Source organism: Cicer arietinum, chromosome 4, assembly GCF_000331145.2.
Source record: "Cicer arietinum cultivar CDC Frontier isolate Library 1 chromosome 4, Cicar.CDCFrontier_v2.0, whole genome shotgun sequence".
Lineage (NCBI taxonomy): Eukaryota > Viridiplantae > Streptophyta > Magnoliopsida > Fabales > Fabaceae > Cicer > Cicer arietinum.
In genome coordinates, this window is record NC_021163.2 from 15929759 (window position 1) to 15940373 (window position 10615).

The 10615-nt window shown below is 35.2% G+C and overlaps 2 protein-coding genes across 6 annotated transcripts; one reads left to right on the forward strand and one right to left on the reverse strand.

The window, feature by feature from the left end:
• Positions 1-4137: 4137 nt before the first annotated feature.
• Positions 4138-7010, forward strand: LOC101494464 (membrane-bound O-acyltransferase GUP2-like). Of its 5 annotated transcripts, none has more exons than XM_027333289.2 (5): positions 4138-4516; positions 5186-5393; positions 5476-5568; positions 5787-5879; positions 6087-7010. In XM_027333289.2, the coding sequence occupies exons 2-5, from the start codon at positions 5365-5367 to the stop codon at positions 6241-6243; spliced, it is 372 nt and encodes a 123-aa protein (XP_027189090.1). In that variant the 5' UTR covers positions 4138-4516; positions 5186-5364; the 3' UTR covers positions 6244-7010. The 5 variants fall into 5 exon arrangements, 4 of the variants coding, with proteins under 4 accessions (XP_027189090.1, XP_073223085.1, XP_027189091.1 ...); XM_073366984.1 differs by lacking the exon at positions 4138-4516 and adding an exon at positions 4556-4574; XR_012162590.1 differs by lacking the exon at positions 4138-4516 and having other exon boundaries at positions 4583-5393; positions 5468-5568; positions 6479-7010.
• Positions 7011-7907: 897 nt separating this feature from the next.
• LOC101495224 (endonuclease 2) lies at positions 7908-10137 on the reverse strand. The gene is made up of 9 exons (XM_004497023.4): positions 9960-10137; positions 9562-9736; positions 9118-9216; positions 8933-8988; positions 8758-8841; positions 8575-8667; positions 8350-8417; positions 8165-8238; positions 7908-8079 (listed from the first exon to the last, which is right to left on the reverse strand). Exons 1-9 carry the CDS (start codon positions 10068-10070, stop codon positions 7985-7987), a joined length of 855 nt encoding a protein of 284 aa, XP_004497080.1. The 5' UTR covers positions 10071-10137; the 3' UTR covers positions 7908-7984.
• Between the last annotated feature and the right edge of the window lie 478 nt (positions 10138-10615).

Here is a 10615-nt window from a genome sequence, read left to right on the forward strand (position 1 = left end):
GAGAAGACCAAGCTACTGCAGCTCCACTTAGCAAAAAAACATAACCTGAAGTACTTCTTCTATCTTCCACCGATCCGGCATAGTCACTATCAGTAAAGCCAACCAATTCTGAATTTCCTTCCCTTTTGTAAAAAATGCCAAACTTTGCAGTACCTTGCAAGTAACGTAGAATTCTCTTCGCCGCTGAATAATGAACTTCTGTAGGTCTTGACATATACCTGCTCAATAAGCTAACTACATACATTATGTCCGGCCTCGTAGCAGTCAAGTACATCAAGCTTCCAATCAGCTGTTTGAAAAATGAACCATCCATCTCAACACCATTTTCATCTTTGGAGATTTTAAATCCTGGGACCATTGGATTTTCAACAGAATTGCTATGCTCCATTCCAAATCTGCTCACTACTTCTGTCACATACTTCTGTTGACTGATGAATATGCCGCCATCAAACTGAACTACCTCAATACCAAGAAAATACCTCATCTTACCCAAATCTGACATATCAAATTCCTTCATCATGGATTTTTTGAATTCATACATCATTCTTTCATCATCTCCAGTATAAATTAAATCATCAACATACAAGCTAATGATCAAGTATTTACCTTGTTTGACTTTGGTAAATAAAGTTTGCTCACTATCTTCCTTCTCAAAGCCTTCCTTTCTGAAGTATGATTCAATCCGACTGAACCATGCTCGTGGTGCTTGCTTGAGTCCGTACAAAGCTTTGTTAAGCTTATATACCTTATGCTCCTCATCCTTTATTTCATAACCCCTTGGCTGCTCCACGTACACATTCTCAACTAAATTCCCATGAAGAAAGGCTGACTTCACATCCAGCTGAAACACACACCAAGCTCTTTGTGCAGCAAGTGCCAAAATCATTTGAACCGTGTCCATACGAGCTACAGGAGCGTATACTTCTTCATATTCAACTTCGTATTCTTGAGCATACCCTTTGGCAACCAATCGGGCCTTATATTTTTCTACTTCTCCCAGCTCATTCAACTTTGTTTTGTACACCCATTTGACTCCTATTTTTTTCGCTCCTTTGGGCAGCTCCGTGAGATCCCACGTTCCATTCTTCTCAATTGATTTCATTTCTGCATCCATGGCTGCCCTTCACTTCTCTTCCTTTACTGCTACGTCAAATGAAGTAGGATCAGAATGAACGGCATGAGTAAACAAGGCTAAGTGTGTTTGTGCCTCTTCCTCTTCATCAGAAAGACCTTCACCAGAAACATAATCATACATCCACCTTGGTGCTCTTCTATTTCGGGGTTCTATCACTGGAACAGCTGCATCTTCTTCTTCATTACCATTAGCTGCATTTTCTTCTTCATTACCATCACTTGATTCCTCCATTTCTTCATTTTTCTCATCTTCCCATTCCATATCAAATGTGTTATCTTCTTCAAAGTTCTTCTCCCAATTCCATTGCTTGTCTTCTTCAAACACAACATCCCGGCTGATAATAATCCTCTTGGAGGTAGGATCATATAGTCGGTATGCTTTTGATTCTTCACTTACACCAAAAAAAATACAACAACGACTCTTATCTTCAAGTTTTGTTCGTCGAGCATCTGGTACATGGGCATATGCTATACAACCAAAGACTCTCAAGTGTCGGACTAAAGGCTTCACCCCACACCAAGCTTCCTCTGGCGTCGTTTCCTTCACTGCTGATGTTGGACATCTATTAAGAACATAAAATGCCCAGTTTACCGCTTCTGCACAAAATTTTCTTGGAACATCTTTCTCAACCAATAGGCTCCTCGCCATATTCATCACGGTTCTATTCTTCCGCTCGGCGACTCCGTTCTGCTGCGGTGTATATGCAGCAGTTAATTGTCTCTTGATTCCATTCATTTTACAAAATTCCTTGAATTCATCTGAAGTGAATTCACCTCCACGATCTGTTCTTAGACATTTAATAGACAAGCCCGTTTCTTTTTCAACAAGAGCTTTAAATAGCTTAAAAGTGGTGAATGCATCTGACTTATAAGCAAGAAAATACACCCACGCCTTCCTACTATAGTCATCAATGAAGCAAATGAAATACCTCTTGTTTCCCTCAGAACATGGAGAAATTGGGCCGCAAATATCAGCGTGAACCAGCTCCAATTTTGCTGATGCTCTCCATGTACTTCTCCTTGAGATTACTTCTCGATGTTGCTTCCCTTTCAAGCAATTAGTGCACACAATTTCACCTTCAAAGAAGCTTGGCAAGCCTCTCACCGTGTCTTTTGTTTGCATAGTCTTCAATCCTTTGAAGCTGAGATGACCGAATCTTCGATGCCAGAGGTGAGCCACATCTTCAGTGGTTGCTTGGAGGCATTCTTCCTTGCTTTCCTTTTTGGTTGATTGAATGCTTGATAACAACACGAACATTCGATTTGCTGTCATGTTGGTTTGGAACACCAAACCTTTTGTGTCATGATAAATTCTACATTCATTTGACTTCATTAGTACAACCAAACCTCTTTCTTGCGGCTGCCCAACACTGAGAAGATTATTCTTCAAACCGGGTACATAATAGACATCACGTACAAGGTGATTTACTCCTTTTACAGTCAACCGAACACTTCCTTTTCCAACAACGTTCATACTTGCATAATTCCCAAATCTGACCACCTTATTGAACCCTTCTTCTAACTCACAGAAGAGTGATGAATCACCACACATGTGATTACTGCACCCAGAGTCAATGTACCACTCAACATTTCGATCATCTTCAAGCGTGTCAACATACACCATTAGCACCATCTCTTCTGATTCCTCCAAACCAGCATAGTTTGCTTGGCACTCGTACTGGAAGTGTCCAAGCTTATGACACTTGTAACACTCAACTGTTTCCTTACTCCTTAGTTGGCTACCCCTGCCTCTGCCTTGTCCCCGACCTCCTCGGAAAGCAGCTCTTCCTCGTCCCCTTCCATTCATGAGTTACCTTCAAAGCATGCTTATCTTCTCCACTTCCTTTGAACTTTTGCTCATGAACAAGCAGAGAACTTTGCAAGGCATCCACTGATAGCTGATCAATGTCCTTGGCTTCCTCAATGGAACAAACAATGTAGTTCCACTTCTTAGTGAGGGTTCTCAAAATCTTCTCAACGATCTTGACATCATCCACATCTTCCCCATAATTCCTCATGTCGTTTGCAACCGTCATTACTCGACCAAAATAATCAGTGATCGATTCACCCTGCTTCATTGCTAAGACCTCAAAATCTCGGCGTAGACGATTGAGCTGAGCTCTCTTCACCTGAGCATTGCCTTGACACTTCAACTTCATGGAATCCCAGAGTTGTTTAGATGTGTCCTTCTGCGTGATCGTCTTCAGAACTGACTTGTCAAGCGACTGAAACAAGTAATTCTTAGCATTCAAATCCTTTAGCTTTATCTCTTCCAGGTTTTTTATTTGTGCTGCCGTCATCCCATCCTTACTCGTTGGCTCTGTGTAGCCTGATTCGACAACAACCCAATACTCCTTGGATCGAAGGAGATTCTCCATGACCATGCTCCAGTGGTCGTAGTCGCCGTCGAACTTTGGAATGGAGGCTGCTGCAAAGTTTGCTTCTGAACCCATCTCTCAGGTCACAGCTCTGATGCCAAATTGTTGGATGCAACAAGAGTTCAAGAGAAAGCAAAGATAACAGTTCTGGGAATTACTCATTTATTCCTTGTGAAAGTGCAACTAATAAATAGAAAAACAAATGTGCCATAACAGACTACAGTCCACGTTCTAGCTAGAATTAAGGAAACAAACTTAGACTACAACCTTGACCAAATCAAATAACAAACAATGCTAAAAACCAGGACACTTTAAACTTATCAAATTGATAGTCATAGTAAAAGTGAACAATTGAAAATATATATATAAAAAAGGTTCAATAACATTCATTCTTGTATTTTTTATTAACAATAGTTACTGTAATTAAATAACGATAAATGAATACCAATAACTAACTTTGGAAACAAGATTACTGGATGAACTAAAAGTTGTATAAAAGGGGAATCTTTTCTTTTCAAACTATAATTTCTTACATTTTTGGAAGTGGAATTACTATTTTATATTATAATAACAAATGCAAAAGGGATTTGTGTCAAAAGAAAAAAAGGGATTCTACTCCGAAGCCCAATCCACTTAGTTTTGAAGAAATCCATCATTCACTAAGCCCAATCCACTTAGCAGTTTGTAGTATCAGAAACAACTGAACTCAACTGTCCGGCAAACGGAATCGGAGTTACTCACTCGTTCACGATTTCCTTATTTTTTTCATCAAATTTTATCTGATAAGATATCAGCACGATTTCCGGCCGCTATAGCCGCCCTTCACCAGAGATTGAATTGAGTCACTGCAGATGTCCACTCCGTATCGCGATTCCCCGATTGGGCGCTAAAGCGACGCAATTAACAACATAGATTTAGATCAACGGCTAATAATAAGCGTTTTGTTTAATTGCTTCTACTGCATGCAATTGATGCTTTAGTCTATGGTGTTATGCTATAGTAGTGTATGTTTGTAAAGTACCATAGAATGGAATGTACCTGAATCAACATTTATATATGGAGGTCTCTAGTTCAATTATTTAAGTTTCATGGATAAACTTGAATTAATTTGCAAAAATAGCTGGAATTGAGGTGCTAATTAGAGTACATTGGTTTATAAGTTAATAACGCCAAATTAATTATGAGTACTTCTGTTATGAACAAGGACAACTATAATGACAAAGTGCACCGTAGAAGAAGAAATAGTTGTTTTTTCTGGTGACTTATGCATTTGTTTTTCATGTTAATATTATCATCAAACGTTCCCTTCAACTCTCTCATGGTATATTTATTTTTTCACATTTTCTCCCATTATTTTTTTATGTAGTTATGTTTTCTGTTGGGTATTCTTATATGTTATTTCCTGCTTAATTTGTGCACTCTTTTTTTTATTATTCTCAACTGTTAAATGTATATACGTGCTTGTTTGGGCACCCTCATCTTTTGAGCTGACCAATCACTACGCCAAATCCACTTAGTGAGATACTAAGGCTTTGTGGCAGTGGTTGTTATATTTTGGTAATTATACTTTCAATTTAGGTTAGCATAGTATTTTTTTCATTTTTTTATTATGTATTTGTTTCAGGTCTTAAACTTCAAGGCTAATTTTTTTTACTGATTTGGCGTTTCTTCAGGTTCGGGTCACTGGTATGTTACTTGGTCTTTAAGCATCTAAGCATAAATATCCACGTATATTTGTGAAGAAAATCATTACTTTGAAATTGTTTTGCGGTGAATGGAATGAGACTCTAGAACATATGCCAAAATGTATTAATAAATTGCCACAACTTGGAAGGCTTTTCGAAAAATTGGCATGCTTTCTTTTAACAAGTGGCTTGTGAGGTACAATCAATTCTTTTACCTTGATTTTCCATTTAGTTTTTCCCAGAAATCATAACTTAAATTTGACTGGTTAGAAATTCAGGTATATGTCCATTCCTCTTGGGGTATCTCGGAAAAAGCTCCTAAATGTATGGGTTATATTCACTTTTGATGCCATCTGGCATGATTTAGAATGGTATGTATGCTCCCTCTATTGGTTATATAATTCATTCTATTTGTAAAAGTTGCACATTATTTGACCAAATATTTTATGCTTGATTATTCTCACGAACCATAGGAAGCTTCTTTCATTAGCGTGGTTGACATGTTTTATTCTTTATCCCTGAGTTGCTATTAAAATCAGCCACAAAAGCATTTCAGGCTGCCTAACATGGGTTTAAATTTGAATATCAGGCTGAAAACTCTTTCGGGGAATTCATATTTTGTGAACTCAGTGTTGTTGCTGGTGCAGTTACAATCCCTTGCCTCATGGGTTGTCCTTGGAAGGTAAGCATATATGATTATTATTATTAATTTGTTATTCTGTCATAATGACTTCAAACCATTATCTCTTTTTTTTTTCTGAGTGGTTTTCATTTCCATTTTGATTGTACTGCCAAATTTTGTTTATACCGGAAAAATCTAGTTAAAATCTTATTTGAAAGCCGTGACTTTTCTATAACAGTTGACAAATCTGGTTGGTTTTGTTATTAGACCAGGAGGCGTTAACTGGTTGCTTCCTTCTTTTCTTCGGAAGGACGGTCAATTGAGATCCTTAGCTTTTAAAGATAACAGAAGTTATATTATACAATTTAAATTAATTACGAAATTCCATTTCACAGGGTTGCCTGTCCTTTGGGAATGCTTATGACATTTTACATTAAAGCAAAGTATACAGTTTTTAACATTTGTGTTTTCCATCCTTTGAGTTGTGCAAATGATAGTTGGAGGATTAGGGGTGCCAACATAGTTGGAATATTTAATCTTTCATGACCATGATACTTGGTGCAAATTCATATTTAATGCTAGGAGTTTCATATCTGATACAGAATAGTTTGTTTAGCTTGGAGGTATATGTGGGTATGATTCTTGACTCATTTTTGCAGATTTGTCAATGCATTGTACATCAAATTGGTAGTCATGCGATTGAATTTTGTACATCATATAATGTAAAAGCTATTTCTAACAGAAAACAAGAAAAATGAAAAAAGTAAATCTGTTGAAAATAGGGTAGCTTTGCATAATGAGACTCAGATTCCTCCTTTGGCGCTTCTTTTTTTGGTGGCAGAGAAACTGGTCAAACCTTAAAGTTTTGAGATATATTCATGTCTCGGCAGTTCCAATCTTTTTCAAAACCATGTTTTCCTCCATCTTTGGCTTTTTATTTGGACCATTTAATGATCCTTGGTTATGTGTGTTGGGACTTAGATGAGTGCAATCAGTTACTAATAGTTAGTTTGTTATGAGGCTCTTAGGCTTATTGTGTATAAATATGGAGCTATGTAGTTAGTTTGGAATATCTTTTGAATTTTGTAAAGTTGTAAAAAGGGTAGTAACTCACTCTATTGGGAAGGGGAAATCCTTAGTGGAGATATTTATCTCCTATTTCTTATTAAGTGTTGTTTTTTTAGAATCCAATTCTTGAATTCCTAACCATTTTCATTTGTTGTTTGGTTGTAGTTACTATGTTGTGTATTTAATTATCAAAGTTCAATTCATACATGTCAATGTATCAACAGAATATCTCTTACTGTATAACTGTATATTATAAATCCTTCAATACAAGGAGGACACTTGAGACATAAGTGACCAAATAACAGTTTATTTTTTTATTTTCTAACAAAGCATATTTTTGAAAACGATGTTCGAACATCAAAATGGGACAATCGAATGCGTGTACCCTTTGTTTTTGTAAGGTATTTTTGTAATCTGTTTTTAGTGTATACAATATCACACATGACATCTCAAATTTAATAATATTCATGAAATAAGGCAACCGAGTGAATCAAATAATGCTCTCAATTAGGGGTGTGTAAAGGAATTGCTAAGTCGGATTTGACGTCTTCTTTATCCGATTCCAACATTTGATTAGGTTAATTTTTAGATTTTAACTTATCATTTAATCCGAACAAATTTGATGAATTGCATGTTTAATAAGACAAAACAATATAGAGATGAGATTGGGTTGGTCTTAAAATGAGATGTTAAATAGTCTTCTTTAAATATTTTTTAGAAAAAAAAAAAAATAAACATAAAGTAACTCATAGTAAGTCATTTACATTGTTTTATAAATTTTAAGTTACTAAATTAGTAAATTGATTGATAATTTATTTTAAATAAAATAAATTAATAATAATAAAAATAATTATTTGTTTTTAAAGTAATTTAAAATGAAACAACAATAGAATGGGTAACGTGATATTTTTTCTACATTGTCTCAGTCATTTTTATTGTTGTATCCCTATTTTTTTGGGATTGGATGGGACACAACCGGTTGAGGGCCAAAACGATAGGAAACCTCCACAGGGTACGTAATACAGAAACTTTATTCTCATTTAATATGCGGTAAATGCATTTGATAATTGACAGCAACAAATTACATAAGAAGATGTTCACTGAAAAATACGATTGAGGGTTGCCGCCAATCGTACTCCTGCTTGAGCTAATCGCAAATTGACTATCGGCAAACGTGATAAGAAGTAATCATCTGCACGGCATTGTTTCATGATACAATGAGAAAATTTAAACGTGATATGAAGTAATAATTTGCAAGGTATTGTATTTTATCGTACCTTCTAATACAGAACCTTCAGGGGCATCTTTATATGCCCATTGACAGGCTGCCTTAATACCTTCAGATGCATATCTACAAAATTATCCAACTTAAATACATAGCTTTGAAAGAATTGTAAATTTGTAATTGCCATTCAAATATTTTCAAACTAAACATGTAATAATAAGTGCTAATGGGACATACATATTTGGACATGTGGTCTCATCAGAACTGCAAGCTTCCCATTTGTCAACTTCATCCGCCCATGTTTTCTGTATCAGATAAAACTTTTGAAGTAAACATTAAACTTTGATAAGTATTTCCATAATAAAATCCTTGCAGGATTGCATGGATGTAACAAAAAAAGTTGGCAGGAATTAGAGGTGTAAAATTTCGCCGCAACATTAGCATAAGACTTTTCTTAAATACCGTGATATTCTCTTGAATAGCACTAACGAAGTTATCTCTGTTAGATTCATAGAATCTTTCTTCTGCTGTCTCAATTATGCTCTGATCCCAAACCTATGATTTACAAAATTAGTCAGTCCAGTAGATATAGTGAAATAGATTATTTTGTAGTAGGTGATGGTGATGAGAATGGAGGTCACTCACATGGTGAAGATTTTGCTTCCTTGTGTACCAATGAACATTAATTAAATTTGCTCCCTTGTCGGAGGTAAAACCAACATGTAGAGGCTGCAAATAAACCAAGCAAAAAGAGCATTATGTAACTAAATTTCAAGTTGAAATATAAACTTGAAGCTTTGTTATTGTTATGTATATGTACCTGATGGACATCTCCCATAAAATGAGAAAGGAAAAGAAGGGCTTGTGTGAGGTTATCTGATATTGTGATTTGATTTCCCCATGTGAAAAATGAATTTGTTTAGTAAGCAAATGAGAGGTGATATAAAGAAGAAGAAGAAGAAGAAAAAATCCAATGAGAATAGTAGGCTCATAGCAAGGGCTTACATTGAGTGTCTTTGCCATAGTCAAGAAGTTGTGTGGTGTAATTGTTAATTGCTCCCACAACACATCTTCCTTTTTCACCATTCTGATCAATGCAATCCCCTAAATCAATGTTTAGACAAATGTTAAGTACAATACAAAACCATTTTATCCTAGCCTTGCCATCATTTATTTCACTTTAAAAAGCATTGGATTCCAATCCATTCATTTTTTTAGATATTTAGACCTATGCAGACAATAAATCACACGGTCAAGGAACCTGGGCCGTTTCATAAAAACCAGACAAATTGTATTTTAATTTCATCGAAAAGGTTTTAAAATATGAATTGTCTAATATTCATCCAACGGCTGAGGTGTAAGATTAAGTGACAACAAAGAATTCAATTCCTTAGTTTTGCAAATACATATGGCAAAAGTAAAAGCAGAGCATGAAAAAAATGAACTTACTGTTATACTGGTAGTTGCAAAGACCATCAGGGGAATCAGCAAAGTGCAAAGGAGCAGTCCAGTGAAGATAAAATCTCACACGATCAGCCCATGAACACACACTTGCCAAGTCATTGTTTGCATAACTTGGCAGCAATTGTTTCACAGCCTCTGCAGCTGTATCACTAAGGCGAGACTGTAGACCAAAGTAATGTAAATATTATGCGATGCTGCTATATATATACTCTAATACAGCTAGTGTTTGTTTGCTTTTGGGATGAGATTCACAAAATCACGATGAGCCAACAGCCAACATAATTTTGCAATAATTCAATGTGATTTTGACCCTTTCGTCGTAAAACCAAATATATATTAAGAAAAAATAGAGTGGAAGAAAATTATTATTATTGATGAGTCACCTGAGCGATACTACAAGCTATGGCATGACCATCTTCTCCCCAAGCTTGAATGTTTGGAAACAACAGTATGAATGAGACTATAGTGACGAACTGGATTTTGTAATACTCCATTTTGTTTGTTTCACTGAAGAATGAAAATCATGTCCTTGCTATGTGCATATATATAATACATGTGTGTGCGCCTGTTAAGCCACGATGGTGGATTTTTGGTAAGAACCGTGTGAACTAATAAAGTTCTTTTTTTTTTTTTTTTTTTTTTTTTTTTTTTTTTTTATCTTATGTGAATTCATAAAGTTAACATTGTTTAGCGTTACGTCACATTGTGGTATTTGCCGTTTAAATTTAAAATCATATGAAAAGGCATGCGTAAAAAAATTATTTGTCTTTATTTTTTAATTTTTTTATAAATAGAATGATGTTATTTTTTATGTTAAAATATCATTTTTTATGTACTTATATAATTCATATCCATTCATAAATTGGAATTATATTAACTAAACCTTTGAGTTTAAGTAATTAATTAAATGTAGTCAAAATTGACTTGACAAAAATACCAAATTTAATGAAAATAATATTTAATTAGACTTTAGTTAATTCACAATCAAACTCCAAATTAAGAAGATATATCTAGAAAGTTTTTGCTGACATTATTTTTG

What these genes read in the sequence shown, in the direction of transcription:
- LOC101494464 (XM_027333289.2), top strand. Translation starts at nt 5,365, where the DNA reads ATGCTTTCTTTTAACAAGTGGCTTGTGAG. An exon ending in TTTAACAAGTGGCTTGTGAG is followed by an intron (nt 5,394 to 5,475) that starts GTACAATCAATT and finishes TTAGAAATTCAG; the next exon opens with GTATATGTCCATTCCTCTTG. An exon ending in TCATGGGTTGTCCTTGGAAG is followed by an intron (nt 5,880 to 6,086) that starts GTAAGCATATAT and finishes TTTTGTTATTAG; the next exon opens with ACCAGGAGGCGTTAACTGGT.
- LOC101495224 (XM_004497023.4), bottom strand. Translation starts at nt 10,070, where the DNA reads ATGGAGTATTACAAAATCCAGTTCGTCACTATAGTCTCATTCATACTG. An exon ending in CTATGGCAAAGACACTCAAT is followed by an intron (nt 8,989 to 9,117) that starts GTAAGCCCTTGC and finishes TCACAATATCAG; the next exon opens with ATAACCTCACACAAGCCCTT. An exon ending in GAGACCACATGTCCAAATAT is followed by an intron (nt 8,239 to 8,349) that starts GTATGTCCCATT and finishes ATAATTTTGTAG; the next exon opens with ATATGCATCTGAAGGTATTA.